Source organism: Montipora foliosa, chromosome 13 (genome assembly GCF_036669935.1).
Source record: "Montipora foliosa isolate CH-2021 chromosome 13, ASM3666993v2, whole genome shotgun sequence".
Classification (NCBI taxonomy): domain Eukaryota; kingdom Metazoa; phylum Cnidaria; class Anthozoa; order Scleractinia; family Acroporidae; genus Montipora; species Montipora foliosa.
In genome coordinates, this window is record NC_090881.1 from 24,149,904 (window position 1) to 24,173,590 (window position 23,687).

General features: G+C 38.6%; 4 protein-coding genes across 4 annotated transcripts in view; 2 read left to right on the plus strand and 2 right to left on the minus strand.

Moving 5' to 3' along the window:
* The window catches only part of LOC137982163 (leucine-rich repeat-containing protein 58-like), an 8,155-nt gene extending 2,687 nt beyond the window's left edge, over positions 1-5,468 (minus strand). The window contains exons 1-2 of the mRNA XM_068829226.1: positions 4,861-5,468; positions 1-2,294 (exon numbers count right to left, since the gene is read on the minus strand). The exon at positions 1-2,294 is cut by the window's left edge and continues 2,687 nt beyond it. Coding sequence (XP_068685327.1) covers positions 1,697-2,294; positions 4,861-5,339 — 1,077 coding nt within the window. The 5' untranslated portion in view covers positions 5,340-5,468 and the 3' untranslated portion in view covers positions 1-1,696. The remainder of the gene's footprint in view (positions 2,295-4,860) is intronic.
* LOC137982162 (substance-K receptor-like) lies at positions 4,077-12,048 on the plus strand. The gene is made up of 2 exons (XM_068829225.1): positions 4,077-4,478; positions 8,010-12,048. Exon 2 carries the CDS (start codon positions 10,954-10,956, stop codon positions 12,046-12,048), a length of 1,095 nt encoding a protein of 364 aa, XP_068685326.1. The 5' UTR covers positions 4,077-4,478; positions 8,010-10,953.
* Positions 12,049-13,512: 1,464 nt separating this feature from the next.
* On the plus strand, positions 13,513-14,689 carry LOC137982164 (prolactin-releasing peptide receptor-like). Its single transcript, XM_068829227.1, has one exon. The coding sequence runs from the start codon at positions 13,515-13,517 to the stop codon at positions 14,565-14,567; it is 1,053 nt and encodes a 350-aa protein (XP_068685328.1). The 5' UTR covers positions 13,513-13,514; the 3' UTR covers positions 14,568-14,689.
* A 198-nt stretch (positions 14,690-14,887) lies between these two features.
* On the minus strand, positions 14,888-23,585 carry LOC137982169 (probable oligoribonuclease). The gene is made up of 7 exons (XM_068829231.1): positions 23,416-23,585; positions 20,840-20,846; positions 20,605-20,681; positions 20,243-20,320; positions 18,162-18,382; positions 15,892-15,945; positions 14,888-15,519 (listed from the first exon to the last, which is right to left on the minus strand). Exons 1-7 carry the CDS (start codon positions 23,557-23,559, stop codon positions 15,453-15,455), a joined length of 648 nt encoding a protein of 215 aa, XP_068685332.1. The 5' UTR covers positions 23,560-23,585; the 3' UTR covers positions 14,888-15,452.
* Positions 23,586-23,687: the final 102 nt, after the last annotated feature.

The following is a 23,687-nucleotide window of genomic DNA, read 5'->3' on the forward strand; positions in this document are numbered from 1 at the left end:
TCTTTCTTATTGTATAAGTGTATTTTTAAATAAACTTTGAAACTTAGAGTTATTAAAAAATGCTTCACCTAGAAACCAGGGACCGGTTGTTCACAAGGCAATTAGCGCTAATCCCAGATTAAAAATTGACGAAGGAGTTTATTTCTCTACTCCCAAGTGCTGTTCAACGCTGACATTAAGCAAAACTTTACATTAGAAGAAGTCAATCTTGAAAAACAAAAATAAGCAAAAGAAACTTTCACCAAAAAGTTAAAATTTGAAAGAAAAGTTTACGCTAATCCTGGATTAAGTTAATCGGCTTTCGAACAACCGGGCCCAGGCCTTACGACAATGATTGAATTGTGGCTTGATTTTGATAAAACACGTCGCAATGACCCATAAGCACAGCACATGCACACGTCATTACAGTGTATATGCACTTGCCAGTAATTCAACATGGGCTCAAATATCAATATGCCAGAAATATCAAAAATCTCAAATTCTCTTACTTAATAAAGTGAACTTTATTCAAGTGTCAACTGTATTTTGTGCTGGGGCACTAGAGTGAGTTTCAGTCGAGTGTCGTAAAACTAAAAGCAAAGTAATTACTTTGACCAATCAAAACTCAAAGTAATTACATGTAGCCGACCCAAAGTGGGCGGGAAAATGTGCACACGCGAGCCACGCGGTTTCACTTCTGATTGGTTGAAAAAGTGGCACGAGAACTTTGAACCAATTACTGAGTGAAGTAATGCAAAACCAAAGCAATTCGCTAATTACTTTCGACACTCAATTGAAAACCGCTGTAACTGGCAACACTGTACAGAAATCAAATCAAATCAATAAATTTTATCATATCAAACTGTGGGTTATTTAAACGCTTATAATTATCTTAAAAACAAACTGGGTGACCCATAATTATTATTCCTGGAAAGTCAGTGGCAGACCAAGATGACTCTCTCTGCAAAGTAAAAAAAATCTCTGGATTCCGCGCCACCTTAAAAATTTTCAGTTGTGAAGGTATATCAATCCGCTACACAGGAATTCTTTGAAGGCTTTGCAAGAGTTTTGACTGAGCCTACTAATCAGTTCCTACCAATTCTCTACTTTCTCAAATCTCATAATGCACCTCTTTTACTCCCCAAACATTTGCATAGCCATTGTTTTCGATTTCTCTTGGGACATCTTCATGTCCCAGGAGTAATTGCAAACAATGATTATGCAAAATTTTGGGGGGGTAAAAGAGGTGCATTATGGGATTTGTGCAAGTGGAGAATAAAAATTTGGGGTCACAGAGTTTGTTCTTGAGATATACACGTTTATAATAAAAAAATGTATTTATCGCTGGGGCATTACATGTAATTGCGGGCAGTGTACAACAATCAAATCAACTCATAGTAAATAGGTTTTTGAGAAGAGGGGAAAACCCGAGTACCAGAGAAAAACCTCTCATAGCAAAGTAGAGAGCCAACAAACTCAACTCACATATGACACCAAATTTGGGAATCAGACCCAGGCCACATTGGTGGGAAGCGAGTGACCTCACCACGGCGCTAAAACTGCCAGAGAAATAGAACAGTGATTTGCCTTTCTTTGGGTGCATGGTAATATTCTGTTGATGCTTGACACTATTTAACCTCCTTCTTTACAGTAATAATGTTTTTTCTAAGTACAACAACAATTAATTTGTGTAATTTGATAAGCGTTAACCTTAGTGTTACCCCAAGAGGACCTTTCTTAATCTTTCACGTGGAAATCCATCTATCTCATCTTCACTGCTACTAGAAGAATAATCTTCCCACCTTTCACCTTCATGAGGCGAGCAAAGAAACTGCTCAAGAGGCAACCGATACTTGCCACAAAAGTCTACAAATTTTATGTGTCTCACACGTGCATCAAAATAGACACCCTTGCAGCAAGGATTGACACATCGCCGAGCACTGTTTAGATACTGCAACAAATGAGATGGAAGATCTTGAGAGGAGTACTTTAATCCACTATTCTTAATGCACCTTCCACTAAGTTCCAGTAACGTTGGCGGGTTAAATGTCATATCTCTGACAAATCGCACAACAAGGGGATTTTCTCGTAAACTAAGTTCCTCAAGATTCCGTAGTTTCACCAGTGCAACAGGCAACGTGGTGAGTCTGTTATTGTGTAAATGTAAGGATTGCAAATGAGTCAGCCTCACTAACGTTGATGGTAGAGACTCTATCTTGTTGTCACAGAGATTGAGAGCTCGCAACCTGCGCAGGGTCCCCAACTCATTTGGTACATGCGACAGTTGATTCCCACCAAGATACAAAATTTCCAACCTAGTAGTGAAGACAAACACATTAATACAGGTATACAACGACAAACCTGAGTAAGCAGGAATCATTATTCACTGGTTCTAATTAATCAAGTTTGATGAAAAATGGTGGTGTCCGTTATGTGTTAAAAATGGTTTGTGGCTGGCATAGGATTTGGTTCACTGCAGATGCAAACTGCCTGGGTACATAAATCCTAATTTTCCTTGCTTTAATTCTGCATAATATGTAAGCCGTGAGCTTTGAGCTTCAGTGGATTCTCAACGTCATTTAAAGTACCACGGTGATGAGAAAGTTAGTTTCTTTCATGAGAGTTTTCGTTGTCTATTGTCACAACTAAGTTATAAGTTCAATTGGTTCTCTTCAAAAGTTTTATTGCATGTGGGGTCAAAAACTTTCATTCCCATGCAGAGGTTCCTTGCATCCAAGTTCCACTTTCATTCACAATCAACCCAGAGCTTCCATGTAAAAAGCTTCTCCACTTTCGGAGATTCTTTCTTGTTACGATGATTGGGCGAAATCAGGTAACAACAGAAAGCCAACCGACATTGCCTTTTTGGATTTTTCCAAGGCGTTCGACAGTGTACCGCATGAGCGTCTTCTTTTCAAGCTCGAGCGTCATGGTATCGACGGCAGCGCTCTCCAGTGGTTTCGAAATTTTTTAATTGGCCGGATGCAACGCATCGTCATACGCGGTACTTGCTCGTCCTGGTCTCCAGTTTTATCAGGTGTACCCCAAGGAACAATCCTAGGACCTGTTTTATTCATCTTATATGTAAATGACATTTCATCGGGAATTTTATCAACGGTTAAACTGTATGCGGATGATACCAAGGTTTATAGAGAGATCTCGGACATAGCTAGAGACACAGTCATTCTTCAGTCCGACTTATTCCACCTTAAGAGTTGGTCTGAGACCTGGCAGTTAAACTTCAACGCGAACAAATGTGAAACTATGCGAGTGACACATAATCGTGATAAATCTGTTCCAAATTACTCCCTCGTACCGCGTGGAGAACGTCTCAGCTCAGTGAGTACTGTAAAAGACCTCGGCATCACAATCTCCCATGACCTCTCGTGGACTTTACACGTTGTCGAGGTGGTCAATAAGGCCAATAAAGTTCTCGGTCTAATCAAGCGAACAATCGGTTCTGTAAACAAAGAAATCTTTTCCACAATGTATAAGGCTCTTGTGAGACCAATCCTCGAGTACGCTTCCCCTGCATGGTGCCCTTACTTGGTTAAGAATATTGTTCTCTTAGAAAAAGTTCAGAGAAGAGCTTCTCGATTGGCCTTAGGCCAGCGAAGGGGTCAGAGATGTCAGATGAAGATCGCTGTAAACTGTTGCGTTGGTCGCAGTTGACTGACAGAAGACTATATTTTTCTTTGATTGAATGCTATAAACTTGTATTTGGATTGAATAGTCTTTGTTTTCGTGACTTTTTTGAGTTCGCTTCAAAACGTACCAGGTCCAATCATAACTACAAACTACAAGTTAAATCGGCGAACTGTAATTGTTATAAATATTCATTCTTCGTTAAAATTATTCGCGAATGGAATGACCTGCCTGCCAATGTTGTTGAGGTAGGAAATTTGAGACGTTTTAAAATAGCTCTTAAATCATACATGTGTATTTCTTAGGTTCCACTTATAAACATATATTTTTGATTTTTATTTTGGAAGTTTATTTACATAGGGTTAACCTCTTAAACTTCCTTTTTAGGGTATTACTTGTATTTATTTGTTTATGATACCTTAAATAAAGTATGTATGTATGTATGTATGTATGTTATGAAATAGTTCTATAAATAACCTTTGCTGCTTATGCACCATCAGAACTTTTTATTGTAAAATTGCGAAGTGTCACATCAATCCCACCCTGCCAGCAGAGCCTTTCTTAACTTGACGAGAAAATACCGACTTTGCAGAAATTGTGTGAAATCTTTATTGAGTATGCGCAAGCCGTTGCTTGGAGACGTTTCAAACCCAGGCCAACTCTCAATCGGGCTCCCAGAAGCCATGTTGATTTTTGTACTGAAGAAGGCTCAATTTTGAGCTTTGCATTGTCAAAAACATGATGCGCGCCCTGCCTTAACCGGTTTGATGGGAGTGACTAGCCCAGAAACTTGGGCTACCGCGACTTAAAAGACTTGACACAACCTCTGCAGAGCCTCTCTTGTTCGCCCTCTGGTGAGTTTAGAGAGCTTCTGCTCGCAGGGTCGTCAATCCTTGACTTAAACCACACTTTCAAGTCTGCTTTAAAAGCGATTGAGACGAGGGTTCATGTAAAATGCTCTCACAATTTGTACTATCTATAATGCAAAGGCTAGCACAAAAGATCATTTTGTCGCATATGCAAGCCATAGGCAAGAGATTGCGGTTCGAAAATTAATAGAACTTTGAATTAATTATGCAAGAGAACATCATTTGGACCATTTTTAAACAACCTTATATCTCATAGATCCTGCAAGCAATTAAAATATAAAAATCCAATCCATCATCGCTTTCAATTTAAAACCAAGTAAATTAAAAGTTTAAGCTTACTGATTGCGTAAGAATGTGTGAAACTAACCTTTGCAGGTTTTTAATATCTTGTGGAATAACATCCACTCTGTTGCCTCCAAACAACAGAGTTTTGAGCGACACAAGCTCAAACATCTGAGGAAAAAAGGAATCAAATCTATTCCCACTTAAATTGAGATGTTCCAAAGCTAAAAGTTGTGAAAATTCTTTGGGTAGATCTTCCAAGTTATTATTCTTGGCCACAAACGATGTCAGTTGCCCAAGATCGCCGATTCTTGGCGTTATGTACGCCAAGCCGTTTCCTGATACATCCAGTTCTTTAAGGTTAATAAAATTGCTTATGGAGTCGGGAAGAACAGGAACGCGATTTCCAGCGAGATTCAGAGAAGTGATTTTGTAGGCATCGGGCAAGTTGTTCATAACATGAACATCATCTGGAAGCGTGTCTAGAGAACGATGAGCTAAGTTCAGACGATACTCCTCAAATTCCTGTCGCTTTCTTTCTCCGTCAGTTTGCCCTCTTTCCATGATTACTGTTGAATATCCTGTGGTACTCTTGTGTACTTTCTATAACATTCTATAACAATTTTAAACTACAATAATTATTTTCAACCAAATACACCTGAGTCATGTTTCAGCCTGGACCCACGCGAGCTAAGCATCATGGGGTATGCATAAATAATAATTATGCAATGCTACAGCGTGCACTGCGCCAGGGCATTTGGAAGGTCTTGGAAGGACTAACCCCAGTTATGACAAAAGGAAAGCGCTCTAAGTCCTTTCCACTTACTTGAAGAGAATGTCGCGTATAGCGGTGTTAATCACGAGAGATCAGCACGTCTGTTTTCGCCTAGTGCGAGTGTCCTCAAAAAATAAAATTATGTACCGTGTGTCTGATAATAGTGAATGTAACGCAACACATGTCAAAGTGTGACATGTATTTAGTGAATCTGAGATAACAAACCCATGCTAATGAAACAGAGTATGAGCTTTTAATAGTGGTTGTATTATGATAGCGTGAGATAAGGGTAACCGCAAACCCTTTGATATTGCATAAAGCTATTGATGTAAAGGCTTTTAGGCCAGATTGAATGACGAACGAACGAGTGCAGTAGGCTTTGAAGGTGTAATTGAGTAAAATAAAAACGCAATATTTTAAACAGAAAGATACAGTCCTTTTGCTCGGGAACCAGCGCCGGGAGATAATCCCGCACATCGTGTACGCGTCAAAATCGTGTTGTTGTATCTGTTGTTGTTTTTGTTTTAATTTCTATTTTTTACAGGACGAACAATTACTAACATTATACTTACATTGCACTTACACTGTGCATGCTCCTTACACTACTTATACTTACACTTTTTATACCTGCACTAGTCACAATACATATATTGCAATACGAAAACACTAATTAAATTACAATAGTTATACATAAAAGCAAAATACAAAATATAACAATATGTTTCTAATAACACTGCATTATCACTAACAATCCATTTTACATTACAATATTGCCTATTTGCATTACATTTTTAACGGACAAGCTGAAATTAACTAAATTGAAAGTTCGCCCATTTCGCCCTCAAAAATTCCATCTTTTTATTGATATGCCCAATATAATTTTCTGTTTCATGTTTAATTAAAATTTTGGCTTTAAAACCGTTGATACTTGGATGAATCTGGTTTCTTCTACAATCCCATAAATAGATTTTCGCAATAAGAAGAATATAGTCAAGTAAGGGGCACGATCTTGATAGCACACCAACTATAACATCTTGCTGAGTAAGATTAATTGTCTTTTGAGTACCAGAGAACAAAACAATTCAAAATCGTCCCAGAAAGCTTTAGAACAAGGACAGCTATATAAGAAATGATTAAACTTTTCTGGATGCGATTTGCAAAAAGTACATAGGTCATGTTAGCTATAACCTATTTGATAGAGTTTGGAATTGGTATATAAGATAGAGTTTAAGTACTTTGTATTGAAGTGCTCTCACATAAGGTTCTAGAGTAACTTTATGAGGAAGTATGAATAACTGTTTTAATTGATCGAGCGAAAAGTTAAGTCCCTTTTGTAATTTACTAGCTGCACTCGGTAATTGTGCCTTTTTACCTATCAACAGTGAATAGCATTATTTTGATTTCTTTTCCATTACATAAAAAACCTGCAGGGATTATCAATAGTCAAGGAGGGGGACATTGTTGATGGAGTGGCAGTGATTACATTATTTTTTTAGATAATTTGGCACAGAATAGCGAAGTCCAGTCCATACTAGGAAGTTTGTTTTTCGAATCTTTTTCGCGATAACATCAAACGACTCAGTATTGTTCAAGTTAAATAACAGATCACTTACATAAAAAAGGTTGGAGTCGAAATAATTTTTATAGTAGACCGGAGAGCCATTCACACGAATTTCTTTATTGTTCCAAATCATAGTATTCCAGTCCTTATCTGATGCGAAGTCTTCACGAAAATCAGACTACCACTGCAAAAGTTCAGTATAGAATTGAGAATGGATTGAGAAGTCTTTTACATCGAAATTACAGTTAAACAGGAAAAGTCGTCCGTATTTCGCTAGAAGAAGACGCAAATAGCTTTTCCAGGTACCCCTATTTGAACTAAAAATTCTCTTTAACCATGCTAGGATTTGATCATGCATTCAAGATCTATCATTTTTAAACCCCCTTTCTCATAATCATTTATGGCTGACAATCTGGTAACCTTATCAGTACCTTTTCACAAGAATTTCTAGAGAATTCGATTTAATTCTGTAACAACTACCTCTGGAGTTGGTATTAATGAAAATAAATAGACAATTTTGGGGATTGCGAGAGCTTTGATTATTGCCACCTTCCCGTACAAAGATAGGCCTCTGGACGACTAGATGTTTATAAGTTTTTTATTTTGTGTAGATTTTCTATAAAATTCTTTTCCCGTAGCAATTTTTCATCATATGAATAATAAACTACAAGTTCTTTGATAGGCTCACCAGGCCATTTAAGACCCAAGGGTTTTATTTTGTTGTTTCTTAAAGACCCGACCACATTCCTTCCGTTTTAGTGCAATTAATCGTTAAACCGGATGCATTTTTGTAAACTTCTAATAAATCAAGAAGTGCCTGTAACGAGTTAATGTCAGAGTGTTGCAGTCATATCATCCGCATGATATTGAAGCAGTTTTGTTTCCTCTTTCCCTACAGTGATGCCGAACAGCAATGGCTAAAGCTTCAGCTGCCAATACAAAAAGATATGGCGATAGGGGGTCACCCTGCCTTACTTCATGTTCTAAAGTGAAGAAGTCTGAAATCGTACCGTTGTTTATAATACAGCTTTGGATATTTTTGTAAAAGGTTTTAACCCAACCAACAAATTCAGGACCAAAATTGAAAGATTCTAAACATTCTAAGATAAAATCCCAATCGACACTGTCAAAAGCTTTTTGAAAATCAAGAAATATCATTATTCCGGGAATATTTTCTTTAAGAGTAAATTCCATTATGTCAAAAATCGATCGTACCGTTTCACCAATGTAGCGATCTTTGATGAAACCAGTTTGATTATAGTGGATGATATTAGGTAAAACATTTTTTAACCTAGAAGCTATGACTTTCGACATTATATTTGTATCTACATTTAACAGAGAAGTTGGCCGCCAGTTTTCTAATAAGGTACGATCTTTGCCTTTTTTTTCAAGTAGAGTTATTACAGCTTGCTTTTGAGAGCTTGATAATTCTTTATTCTCAAAACATTCGTTTACACAATTTATGAAAGGTTCACTGATTAAGGGCCAAAGCTTCTTATATATAACTCAACAGGAATGCCGTCGTTCCTGGCGCTTTGTTATTTTGAAAAGTTCCAAAACTGAATTAATTCGCATTCATTCAAAAGAATTTTGCCCTCGCATGACTGTTATCCTTCTTCTGATAGTTTTGGAATATTCAAATTATTTAAGAATGATTTGGCAGCATATCTATTTTCTGTCTCATTCCTTCCACTCATGTATAAATTCTGATAGAAACGCTTTTGTTCAGATAGTAATGTACGGCAATCTGTTGTTACCGATTCATTAATAATCAATTTTCACATATGCTTCTTTATGTGATTTCTCTTTTCCAAGTTGAGAAAATACTTTGTCCTCTTCTCGCAATGTTCGTACCAGCGAGCCTGCGCACGAATAATTCCCTTAGTTTTTTTTCTACGTAAAACAATTCTAACTTTTCTTTTGCTGCATGGAAGAGATTTGCATTTGCATCACAAGGGTCTGATTCGTATAATTTACTAGCATGTGTTATACTCGTTTTGGAGACATTTTTCTTCGTCAATTGTCTCTTTAGCTCTTCTTTTAGAATACTGGATTGCATGGGCTCTTATATTATATTTAATCCATTCCCATGTAGTCCGATTGCATGTCCGCAAGTTCTTTTTGTCCTTCAGCAACTCAAATCGGAATCTTCTGGGTGACATCATTTATAAACGATTCTTCTTCTAAAATAGAACAGTTCATTTTCCAAAGACCAGATCCTTTCACTTGATTATCTATCGAGCCAAATTCTATAATAATGGCTGCATGATCGGTTTTTGTAGCTGGACATATATCGGTCGAAATGACCAAGTCCTGCAAATTGTTAGAAATTAACCAATAATCTAAGCGACAAAAATTTTTTGGAGACATTTGACTCCAAGTAAAACTTCTTACACCAGGATTTTTGACTCGCCATATGTCAATTAAATCAAAATTGTCTTGAAAGCACTCGATACTAACTTTCGGGGTGTTAATAAACCACCTTTTTTTATCAATAATTGAATTAATTGCACAGTTGAATTCTCCACCCTCAATAATATTTTCTTCGGTATCCAGGTTTTCTTTTTACTAAACAGTTGTCAAGTCTTTGAAAAATTTAGCAATTTCTTTGTCTTTCTTTGGTGCATAATGTTTATTAATACATAGGTAGTGTCTGCGATCTCTGCTTTAAGAATAATGAAGCGCCTCAGGGGGTCAAGAATTTTAGATTGAATGGAATAGTCAACGCCTCTTTTTAATAAGATTGCAACTCCACGTGAATTACAGCTACCATGAGACAGCATAATTTCAAAGCCCCATTCACTTTCCCATCGAAGTTCTGTTTCCTTTTTTGAGTGAGTTTCTTGTAGGAAAATTATGTCAGCACTTTTTTTACGACACCAAGTAAAGATCATCCTTCGTTTTTGAAAATTGCTGATGCCCCACACATTCAGTGAGATTAGTTTAAAAGAGTCAGACATGTGAGACTAATAGCGCTTTGCAAGATTGACTTCCTCTTATGTAAAGTTTTGGTTAATTTTTAATCTGGGATTAGCGTAACCGGGCCCTGAGTATTTAAAAGAATGCTTGAGTTTTCTAATGAATAGCATTTCAAAAACCAAAGAAATCGAATTTGCTCTGGCAATCCCTAAGAATTTTAAATTGGCTTGGTCCATTTCAAGTGTATTTGCGGTAGTAGCAATCTTTTAAAAGCCAGTCAGTTTAGTGAAAATTCTTAGGAAGTGCCAGAGCAAATTAGATTGTTTGGTTTTTGACATGCTATTCATTAAAAAACCCAAGTCTTCATTAACTACTCAAGCAGATTCCGTGCGTGCTAAGCTTTTTAATTTTCCCGAAAATTAATCATGTCTACTGTCAAAAAACGAGAAAAACAATGAAGTTCGCTAGCTTACGTTTTTGACTTTTTGAGTTTTATAAATCCTTTATAGTAGCTATCTAACAAAAGTAGAGAAAACTAAAAACTAATCAGTATTTGATTTAACAATGCACCCCTCTGGCATTACTCCTTTGTACTGATCAACTATCAAAAATGGCTCGAAAAATATATGACCCACGTTGAGTAACTTCCTCAAGGCATGAGGCCACTTTGAAAAGATAACCTAGAGTTTATTCTCAAAGGCTTTGTCTATGTATGTTAATCTTTGCACACAAAGGGCAAGGCGACAGGTTTTTTTTTTTTTTAATGCACTTTTTTTTAATTCACTTTTTTTTTTCTGTTTACGAAAACTGCTTGGTCTGTTCATTTGCGAACTGACTTCACATCATTTACAGCGAAGGAGTACAACGAAAACACAGGACGTCGTCACAGAAGAGGAAGGTTCGCGAGGGACAAGAACAACGCGATGTCTTTCAATCTATCGTCAGATTCAAACACCACCACATCTTTCAGCACGCAAAACCAGAGATGTGTTATTCTGGACGATTCCCTGGCTGTTCAAATTTGCCAGTTTCTTGCTCTGTCGATTGTTTTGTTGGCTGGCTTAGCTGGAAACATTTTGATCATATTAACTGTACTTATGGGCCAGAAGCTAAAAAAGACCGTGAACTATTTTATTCTCAATATGGCGGTCTCTGACTTGCTGTTCCCATTAACAATTATCCCACTGCGTTTAACAGAAATCACATCTCATTCTCTACATTGGTTTATCCCTGGAACCGCAGGCCTGGTCCTCTGCAAGATAATTCGCTTCGCCGAACACCTGTCAATATCTGTGTCTGTACAGAGCCTCATGTGGATCGCACTGGATCGGTTTTTAGCTGTGGTCCTTCCCATGAAAGTCTATCTCATCTCGCCGAAATTTCGCGCCACAGCTATAATAGCATCATGGATTATAGCGGGGATTACAAATTCAACCGATTTGTTTTCTTATGGGTTACTTAAAGAAAACAAGGAACTTACTCGATGCATATATTTTGAAAACAAGACTGACTTAAACTTCATCAGTGGAAAAGCACATATTTATATTTTTCACGTTTTACCAATAATTGCTTTGATGATTTCTTACTGCATCATCGTAGTAACTCTAAAGAAACGAGACAAATTACTGGGTCCTGCGGTTGCTCATTCGCCCAATTCGAACAAAGACCGAAGAAAACGGCAAGCCATAAAGATGAGCCTTTGCATAATGGCTTCATTTTGTATTTGCACGATACCATTAACAGCACAAAACGTCATCGACTTGTACAAAATAAACGTTCCTTGCAAAGTGTACAGGCCAGTTCGCTTTATTTCCTATCTCATCTATTACATGTGCTCAGCTGTCAACCCCATCATCTGTTTCGCATTTGTTCAAAGTTATCGTGACAGCCTAAGAAAATTCTTTAAGTCCTGTCTCGATTCCTGCCCCGAAGAAGTTTCAAAGGTGAATGACATTGAAATTAATGGTGGAGATGGAATTATTCTTCTAAGCGTCCGAGGCTTCTCTCGAACTGACTGAAATTTAGGGCCTGTTTACATGGAGGTGGGGTAACCAGCCAGTCCATATAAACTCTTATTTTTTCAGCCTCGCGTTTACATGATAGGTGAGGTAACCCGCCGAAGAGGGTTGCCTGGTCTGCCAGACCGGGTACCCCGCCCTGCCGAGGTTGCACTTTGCCATGTAAACGCTTGAAGGTGGGATAACCCGCCAACCCGGCGGAGTCGGCTCGTGTCACAATATACTGCCTTTGGCGGAGGTGTTGCAGCATTAAAAGTGATAGTGATAGCCACAGCACTGAAAGGTTGGAGCAAGAGTATCTAGTGAGAATAGAAGAGCATTAACTACCAAAATACGTCCTTCACCCGCCATTTGGAGCGCAGAACGTATGTGCAATAACAATAGTAGGCACCGTTCTTAAAATAGGAAAAGTCCAGGGTCGGGTCAAAACTGGAAAGCGAAATCGACACTGCAAGGGTGCAACAGTTTAGGTGAAATCGTACATCAGCAAATGCGTTTTCTCGTTGCATTCCAACAAACTGAAAAAAGGAAACTTTGAACTGGCTCCACTGTCTAAAGAATATTTAATTTCAGTTCAATCCATCTGCATTGATATGACAGTTAACGATTCTAGTTGTCAACGGATCAAAGAACAGTTAACATTTAAATGACAAAAAGAGGTCTCCTGAAAGCTGTTTTTAGAGGCGATAAATAACTTCTAGCAAGGCGTGCAAACAAGCTTTGAATTAACAGAAAGCTCTGTCTACTCTATAACGACAGTACAACCTAATAAGCGATTTTCAAAAACCAGTTCCTTCCGGGCATAACTGAATACAAGGCGAGGAAACCTTCTATTTTCAATAAATTTTTCATCCTTTAGCAAGCTGTTTTTTTAAAAACCGATTTCACACCGTAGAAAGTTGCATTTTCAATTCGCGGGGTTAAATTAATCATTCACGTGTACCTTAGCAATGAAATGTTTACACTTTATCAGACGTAATGAAACAGCAAGACTCATTATTTTAATCAAAATCAGGAATACTTTGCGCCGGACTGAATTTCAAAAGTGCAGAACCGTACCGAGTGAGACTCACAACTTGGTTAACGAGCGCTGGCCTACTTTAAGTGTATTCCTGGTGCGATGGCGACAATCATCTACTCACTCTACAGTAAATTATCGTATAGATTTCCTATGTAAATCTACCACAAATTGAAATCTAATTTAGATTAAAACTGGTCATGTTATTAGTACAATTCGGAAGTTTACTTTTAAGGGCTTTGTTTATCTCACTTGTATTTAGGAGAGCTCGATATTGAATATTAGATTTGCGATAATAAAAAAAAATCGTTATGCCTCTCTTTTGAGGACAGGTGGTCTTTCCACACACCATGCAGTTCTCAGTAAGTCGCCGTTGGGAAAAGCTTTGTAAAAAGAATCTCATAGCGTTTTATTTACCTTCAATTTATATACTGAATAACCACGGAAAATGAGTAACGCTAGCAGAGGGTCATCCCACGAGAAATGTGACTTTTATGACAACACCTTACCTGTTAAATCCAGTCTTATTCTCGCTTTCGCACTCGTTTTGTTGCTAAATGTTGTTGGTAACATTCTGATCGTAATAACAGTCCGCAAACGCAGGGAATTAAGAAAGACTGTGAATTATTTCATTGTCAACATGGCAGTTTCAGACTTACTCTATCCTTTAACAGATATACCCACGAACCTGGCAAAAATCGCTTCCAGTTCCAACAAATGGCACATTATTGGGTCCAAAGGCTTAGTTTTCTGCAAGATGACTTATTATATGAGACACGTCTCAATATCTGTATCTGTCGCCAGCCTTATTTGGATCGCTTTGGATCGTTTTGTAGCCGTTGTTCTTCCAATGAAAGCACATCTCATTTCGACGAAGTTTCGAAAATATGCTATCGTTTCTACGTGGATCGTAGCTATGGTCATAAATTTAACGGATCTTTTCAAGTATGAATTAGAGTATGAAGACAAAAAAACTGTGTGCAAATCTATGAGAAATGTGCCCTCCTTGTTTATAGACAAAAAAACGCACATTTACCTTTTTCACATTCTACCAATGATTGTACTAGCGTTGTTATATAGTGTCATAGCAGTGATGCTGAGGGTTCAAGACAAAATGCTGGGCGCTGCCCCAGAGAATCGCAACGATTACAGAAAACGTCATGCCTTTAAAATGTGCCTTTGCATTCTTGCTGTATTTTACATCTGCTCTCTCCCAACATTACTGCGAAACATTTCCGAGGAGTACGACTTCCACTGGCCTTGTTACGTAAAGAAGCCAATGTTTTTTATTGGCGAGGTTATGTTCTACATATCTTCGTCACTCAATCTTGTTATTTGTTTCACCTTTGTTGAAAGTTACCGTAGGGGATTGCGACAAATTGTCACTTTGTGGTTGAATTCTTGCATGTGCAAACGACCAAGAATGAGAAACAAGGAAACGGACAAGAAAGATGGAATAATTCTCCAAAGTATCAAATTTAAGAATGCAGATGGGAGTTGAACTGCCTAAGGCACGGCTCCACGCGCCAATACTTTATATTTTGAGAGAGACTAGCGACCATGTCCATCGTACTAAAAGGGAGTTCAGGAATTCCACTTCTTCTTCTTATTCCGACTCTTTGCAGTCAAGAAGTATTCCTTCCGCCCTCAACTCTACAATCACCACCGCCCTTTCGAATTAGTGGGTTCGAAATTAAAGGAGTCTTCTCTTTGATACTTGTTTCCCTTTGTGCGAGAACTTGCACGATAGCTGCAGCTGACAGAAAAAAATGAGCCGCAGTTAAACATGCATTCATTTTTGACAAGCCAATATTTCAGCCCGCTGACGTTTGCGGAAACCGCGGTTAGAATTCTCCTTCATAATAGCAGCGCTATTTAATTCTAAACTCAGCTTTGATCTTAACGATGTCTTTACATTATACTTTTGTTATCTTTCTTCGATTCAGTGTGCGTCGCAGGACGTTTGGATCCGTACAAAAACAAGGACGACAAAGTATTAGGCCTAGAGACACGTGGCAGGAAAGAAAAAGCTAGTGAATTCGAAAAATTAGGGGAAAGGTAAAAAACAATTTTGAGGGAGGGGTGGGAGTAGGAAAAAGAGGACACGCCGCTCTCCACAGTTACGTTCAGCACATTTGTTAACTAGTCGTCTGGGTCTGGTTGTTGCTCAACAAATGGGCTTTACGATTGCCTAGGATTGCAACTACTGTAAAGTAAAAAAAAAACATAGCGTTTTTCCAGTGGGACGCTCTTACTCTTTTCACGCTGGGACCAATTCTTTAAAGCCACAGATATCTGCTGCGAAAGTATCAGTTTCTTTGCAAAACTTCGCCAGTGCATCAATTCAAATGCTCTAATTTGCCTTTTGGCAATGTTCTGATATGCATTACTTGAAAATCGTCTGCTTGTAAAATTGAAGTTCGGTGATGCTTTCTTTGATGTCCTCAAGTGCCCTACGAGAAAAGAATTTGATCAGTTTTAGCGAAAGCCATTCATGATTTAATGTTCATAATGGACTTAGAATGAAGCCAGATTTGACTTCTTTTCAAAATAGGCCATTAACCTTTTAAGACCAGGCTCTTCTTCCAAGCGGGTCAAAGCTATGAATTTTGTATATGAAAGGTTGGAAAACCTGTAGTCGGACTCGCTTTGAAAACAAGGCGACATCGTCAATGAACAACTTTTCTCGATCAGGTATCTTTGCGTTAATCACGATACTAGAGGACGATCGAAACCTGGTATTTACAGATTCAATCCAGCAAATTTAATATCACTTGACTGTTGAACGGTAATTATTCAAATACAAAAAGGAATTTGACGGTTACCTATGCTTCTCCCTCTTTGGTGGAACGTCCCGGTATATGTTTGGGTACCATCTCCTAAATAACGCGAAAACATTCTGAAATTATTATTATTACTGTTGTTGTTGTTGTTGTTGCTATTATTATTATTATTATTATTATTATTATTATTATTATTATTATTATTATTATTATTATTATTCGATTCTCTCCAGTTGTCGGGTGTTCTACTGGGTAATGTTGATTGTGTCTCAGCAACTCCCCGTAGCTTAGAGACACAACAATTTCCGCAACAGGTGAGCAGTTCCAAGGATGGCCGATAATTGTACACTTCCAAGGAAGTCAGGTACATCTAGCTTGCCAAACCAGGTCTTTGCGCCTTTTGATATGCTTTCAAGAGCACCAATTACGATAGGTATTATTGTGACTCCATGAATCCTTCTGATTTCAAATGCTAGTTCCTGGTACTTTTCAACCTTCTCCTCTTCAGTTCTGGTGATTTTCTGGTCTGCTGGCACAGCTATGTCAATAAGTGTCCATTTCTGTTTGTCTTTATGCTCTAGAGTAATATCTGGCCGATTATGTTTCAGCACTTTGTCTGTGTAGATAGTCATGTCCCAGGTAATCCTCTCTATCCCATACTTCCTGCACATATCCCAGTGTACCAGCAGGGCCACCTTGTCGTGGCTCTTCCTATACTCTCTCTTGGCAAGCTTCTCGGGTCCACTGACAATGTGTCGTTCTGTTTCAGTGGCATCTCCTCACAATTGACACAGTGGTGTCTCCGAGGTCTTATCTATGCTGTACTTGATCGAGTTTGTTCTTAAAGCTTGTTCCTGAGCAGCAAGAATCAAACCTTCTGTCTCCTTTTTAAGAATCCATTCCTGAGCAATCCGCAAGACTCCTGTCCAGCTTCATCTGATATTTGTTGGACAAACGCGCCATGTAGGGCTTTCTCCTACCAGTTTTTAACTTTCTCGTCTTTCCTCCTCCTCTCATAGTCCTGAAGACTCTCTTCTTCAACAATCACTTTCTCCTTCAACGCAGCTTGAAGCATCCACTCTGTGCTTTCTCTTAGGTAGCCATGAAGGGATTTGCTCTCCCTTCTTACACACTCCTCGATGCCGATCAGTCCTCTTTCCCCTTCCTATCTCGGCAGGTACAGCCTCGCAACATTACTCCTGGTGTGCACACCGTCATTCATTGCCAAGATCTTCCTAGTTCTTCTATCCATGTTGGCTACCTCCTCCATTGTCCAGTCCACAATCCCCGCACTGTAGCGTACTACACCTACAGCCCAGGTATTGATGCCATCGATCAATTTTTCTCCATTCAGTTTTGATCTGCACAACTTCTTGACTCTTCTGATATACTCCGATGTTATCTTGCCTTTCATCTTGGTGTTGAGAGTCTGGTCCAACTGTAAGATGCCAAGGTATTTGTAGCCTTCCTCCTCAATGTCCCCGATATGCTGGTGGTCGGGTAGTTCTATTCCGCCACTGCCAACTTGTCTTCCCCTTCTCATTTCCAGGACAGCACACTTGTCTAAGGGCATCGAGAACCCCGAGAAGGAGGAACTTAGACGTTAAAGACAGTGATCTAGAAATAGAGAAGGGTCAAGAAGGACTTCCCTAGACCTGACAGTTATTGATATTTTACTAGTGGATGTACATAGAAATTTTCCTTTTTTAGTCTATAAACAGTTGTTTACATTTTCTTTGTTGAAAACTACCAGACCACTAAGAAGTCATTTTTAAACTATAGTAGTTCTGAATTTGTATTTAATTTTTTATTTAAGAAGGGTTTAATAAAATTATTATTATTATTATTATTATTATTATTATCACTATTATTATTGTTGTTGTTGTTATTATTATTAATAATATTATTATTATTATTATTATTATTACTTTTAACAAATTAAGCTCAAGCAAGTCAACTCCTCGAGATAACGAGAGGCAACTCTGTCTCTCCTGTTTGGCTTGAAACGTTCAAGACTTTCACACGCTCTTATCCAATCTGGTCAAATTTCTCAGTGCATTGAGAGTTGCACATTCATTGTTGTCAAAATTTACCGGCAGTCCCTTGTGAACACTCGCATTCGTTCCGAGGTTTCGTGAACTCTCGTGCAATTCTCGTGAGATTCTGCGTGCCCGACGGGTTGTTCTGGGTGATGCTCTCGAGTTAACCATTGGCGCAAAAATAAAAGACTCCACCATGACACAGGCAAAATAACCACATTTAACTATAAGTTTCACTAGGTACATCCTCTCAAGTAAGTTTTTTGAACTTACCGGCAAAGTTCTTTAATTGTGCTAACATCCACAATTCTGTAATGAAGATGATCCATAAACCGTGGCATGTACTTCTCCAAGAACCTTTTATCAGCATGGACACTGTTGCCAGCAAGAGGACATTGTTTATGTGGGGTGTGCTGCTTGACAAATTGCAAAAAGATGTCCTCTGCTTCTGTAAGGCTAATTTTGGAAGCCCTAACGGCTTCTGTGAGGCCAGACTTAATAGAAAGGGAAAAGGAAACAAACGAAGGCGGTTGAGTATTGGACCATCATGTGGAGGGCTGTGGGACTAAGGCCACTTATTGGTGTAGGGTCGTACCTCTTGTTGAACACTATATTTCATTGGCTGTATAGTGTTGTACTTCCTACTGTGTTCTGTGCAAAATACATTGTTACCTTTGTTCGTTCTACTGTTCTTTTGGCCAATCCTGAAGCCCATTTAATGAGGTACGACAAAACTCACTTATTGAAACGAACACAAACTAAAATATCGGTTTTGGGCAATCGTTTTACCTCTAGAGCTCTAAAAAGATAGTTACTTCATATAGATTAATGCTTTTCTTCCTTGCACTTCCATCATTGACACCATCATCATCATGTTTACTAACCCTCATATTGTCAAGTAGCATGTTGTTGCTTGTGTCTTACCCCCCAGCGATGATACACTGTGGATGACAGGTCACAACACTGGGAACTGCCCTACTCATTGAAATAGTGTCAGTGTCCGTTCTCACAGGGTTGTGAACCATGAAGAGTAGTTAGACATAATCTTTATCCCAGAAGACTCGACAGTCCAACCATTAATCATAAAGGCAGCATTTCTCCTCAGTTACTTAATTGCGGGGTTATAGTTTTTGACTGCTTAACCCATTGACACCTCAAACGCCCTAGGATGCGACCAGTTGACAAGTAAAATCGTCTGGTGTTAGACAGAGCAAAATCTGTCTCACTACCAGAGGTCAAAGGGTTTAAAGACACTGGGTGTTGGTTTCACCAGAGTTTGAACCTCAAATTTATGTGATGTTCCTCCAACTGAGCCAAACTACTGTCTGTTAAAAGTTCTCATGGATAAACAGCCCTTGAATACCAGGATTGTTCAAAACGATCATGACTTGTAAAGTTTTTTTTTTTTTAATAACTGCCCCTCAGATAGATCTGCATTCAAACAGCTTTTGTTTCTCCCTGTATCAATAATAATATTGTATTGGCTATTGACCGAATGCACAAATGGCGGCCAAAAATGTATTCTTTTGTTTATGTGCTAATGAGACTCACTAGCTTCGCTCTCAAGCAACATTTCTATTGTATTTTGTCCATGCAAACGAGGAATATTTTTTTGGCCGCCATTTATGCATTCGGTCTATAAATTATATAAATAAAAGTCTGATAAACTTTAAACTAACACCACATATTGGTTATCATTGTGTTAACAAGTGCTCAAAGTGCTCATTGCAGTGGGTATGAACTGACATCCTAGCAGTATGACAGGAAACTACAGTACACACAATACAACCACTCTGCATAGGGGCTTTTCAGGGCCAATGAAACACCATCACAACACTGAACAGAACATTTATAAACAACTGTTAAGAATCCCAACTGGCCGGAGGCAAGCTAGTTTGCTATACAAGTGCAGCTGAGAAGTTGAGCCAGGGACTTCCAGGAACAAGTTCAATAACTGTCACATGAACCTAGTCACATGAACCTAATTCCCATGAGTCTCCTATGGCTCAGTGGTAGAGCAGCTGAATCAGGAAAATCTTAGGTTCAACTCCAGAAAAGGTCCAGAAATATCGTCATTTGTTTTGCTTACATGAAGCACCAACCTGGGTAATCATATATGTTTGGCTAACATGAGGTACACATCTAGGCACCCATATGATTGGCTTACATGAAGTTTCTGCCAAGGCACCCATAATTACTCAGCAAAAATTTCAAAAAGTTTGCCAGATCCTGTGTACAATTTCCGGCAAACATTTGGAACTTTTCACTGGGTAATGACTTTAATAGTAATACAGCCGGTGTAAACCAATTCTGCTCCTTCCTCTGCAGCTAGCTAAGAGATAACAAGAGCATACCTCTCTGTGATGTTTAGTGCACCATTCATCCATTGCATTCAATGCAGAATCAGGTTGATGAACGACCAAATCTGGCCCCTGAAATTTCAAGGAAAAAAAGACAATTAAGTCAGCATTTAATTTCACCTAAATCACTAGTTCTCTTCTGTGATGTGCAGTGTTTTACGTTAAATGAATTATAAGAATAAATCACACAGACCAATGTAAGTGAATGTCTGCTGCTGTGCATCCTTTTAAGAATGGTATTTAAGCTGGTCAGTTGAGAATTCTTTGGTTCTTTGAATGCATTGTAATCACTAACTTCCATATCTTTGCTAGCACTTGCAGCATTTATTCTAGCCAGGCTTTTCAACACGTTTTACCTCTTTAACAATGTTGAGGTTTTCATCTGTTACAAGACAAGCCATTTCTATAATGTGACAAGTCTCAACATCCAAACCTATGGAAGAGATAGAGAAAGCTAAACTAAGACTTGATATATAAGAATGTTAAAAAAAACTTTATATCTGTGCTTTTGTCCTTTATGCCATTGGGGTAGATGAAAGGTTTATTTCTCAGCTAAAACCACATTAAACGTCTCAAAAATATTTTTCTTACCTGTCATCTGACATATACAGGACAGTGCATTAGAATACCACAATTCAGGAGCAACATGAAAGAACAACAAGATCGCCCATTAAGATAGTATCAGAAAGTAAAAATATATTAGCTCGTGTGACCAGCAACCATATTTGCATACTAAAACAAAAGAAAAAATTCTCATAAAAATAGAGTTCAATTCCCAAAAGAATATTTTCAGTCCTCCAGCATGGCCACCGTGACGAAGTCATGAGAACAGAATCTATACCCTGCACAACAATTTACATGTTTTGAAAGCTTCGTGATAATTAAAAATAAATAGACCAGAAAGAGATCAATAGAACTCAAGTAGTGAGCCATCACAGTTACTCTCAACCCCTTCCCACACTAATTAAAATCACGCTCTCTAAAACTTACGAAAAATTGACAATGAATTAGTTTTTTTTATTGCTCTATACGTTACTCCCACTTTTAAGGTCTATCCTACCCAAAGAAACGCTTGTGTCCAGCCCCTGTTGTTCAAACGATGAATAGCGCTATCAGGGCTTGAAATCGCGACTCACTGGTCGCCAATGCGATGAAAAATTGAGTGCTGGCGACTAGATTTACAGAACTGTTCGCCAGCTGGCGAATGACGTTTTGTGATAACCCAGGTTTTGTGATAACCCAGGTCACCCAGGATAAACAGTAGACAACTTTTGTATTTGAATCTTTCTAAGATGAAATCGTTCAAAACTGGTAGCTAGAACATGACTCACCTTTCATTCCCCATTAAAATAATTTATAAATACTACAAGAAAATTGGTGTTTCACTTTGTTAATCAAAAGCACAAATGCACTTTGATACTTCGATCACCATGTTTACTAGGTGCCATATTGTTTCAGCGGCTTCATGGGATCGTGGGCCGACTTAAGCACCGTATGCTTCTTGCCGGTTACTGCTACCGGTTACGTGAATTTTGCGCCCGAAAGACGAAGATTCAGCAAGAAGGTTAATTGAAAATTTAAACCCATCGTCTGTTGTGAATGCTTGCCACGCAAGCTGTAGGAGAATAAAGAACTACGTTTTGAAGAGGTGAAAAGCAAGGATAAAGGACCCATGTTTGCCTTGCTATGGAAAACACAGACTGAGTGTGCTTCGCTCCATTTCAAATAACCCTAAAAAACACCATCACCAAACTAAAGACAAAGCCGAAAACAGCAATGGCTTTAGAGATCTTTCTTGTGCTGGTTTTTTTTGTGCTTTTTAATAATTATCACTTTCCTAGCATGCAAAGTTGGCGACCAAAATTTATGATCTGGCAACCAAATTTTCCCCATTAGTGGCCAGCTGACACCTGAGCAAAAAGGTTAATTTCAAGCTCTGGCTATCCAGCGGATAAATCACTATCCAGTGGATAAGTAATAGCAAAACCAACTGCGCTATCCAATGGATAGTGATTTATCCAGTGGATAGCGTTGTCCACCTTTTGAACAACTGTGGCCAGAAATGCACCTAATAAACCCATTGTTCCTGGGAAGTGAGACTTGACAGATTTTACTCTGTATTATGTTGGACGATTTTACTCATCAACTGTGGCCATCCTGGCACTCCTGAGGAGTGAATGGGTCAACCAGTCAAAAACTATGTCCTCTCCATTAATCCATTAACCCCTGAAAGTGAGACTCAACAGATTTTAATCTGTCTAACGCCAGATGATTCTATTCATCAACTGGAGTATCCTGGAGTGCTTAAGAAGTGAATAGGTATATTAAACATAGGTTGTCTAGAAAACGAAGACCTAAGACCCAAGAACAAAGACCCCTAGAAAATGAAGACCCCCTAGAAAACAAAGACCTAGAAAACGAAGAACCCTAGACGAATCGAGACCTAAAATATTTTATGATCACGCAATCACCCCACGCGTGTAGATTAACTTTTGATTAAAAAGCAAGGACCCACTGGTCTAAAACTGTCATCTGAGAGCACGGCAAACCTGGCAGTTGCTTATCTCAGTCCGCCACACGCAAGTAAATTCCAAGAGTATAGAATTGTCAGGATTTAGTGGTGCAAAGGTCAACTGTTCGTGATGGGCGCGTGACATGTAAATTTATTCACCATGTGGTAAAAGGATAATCGCCCGCCAGAATATTAGATCATTGCAGGGAAATTTCGTTCTCGATAGCTCTCACATGCATACCTGCCTCGAAACTATAAAAGGACAAGCAAATCTGTCGTACATCGGACTGTATTTCTACCTCCGTCTTTCGCGTCCGGCTTTCCGCAAAAACGAAAGGTGTGTGACTCAAAAATAATCACTCGTGGGGTGATTGTGTGATCATAAAATATTTTAGGTCTCGATTCGTCTAGGGGATCTTCGTTTTCTAGGTCTTCGTTTTTGGGTCTTAGGTCTAAGGTCTTCGTTTTCTAGACAGGAAGTTTCCCTTTTAAGTCTAAGCCTAAACTACCTATTTTCAACAATAAGTTAAGGGTAAAGGTTAGCGTTATATTTAGCTCAGGGTGAATGCAACTGTTTTTACTTTTTACTTGAAAAGCAGCGATTGGCGAACACTTTGTGATGTTAATTGTCTGTATTCCGAGACATTAAACGTACCTCTAAATCAACCCAAACTAGCCTTTTGTGCGTCATTGTGTTGTCGGTATGCTTGGTCTTTGAGAAAAGCCTGATCAGTGGGCAGTTTGTCGATATCAAACCGCGATAGAAAGTGCGAGTAGTAAACGATAGTGAAAAAATCATGGAGAAATCACATTTTTAAGCAGGCGTTCCCGTTTACTCGTTCAAGTTGGGGACTAGTTCATTTCCAGTCCCCCCTCGTTAGGCTAAATTATCACCAGGCTGCTAAGCTAGTAAAAGAATTACAAGAA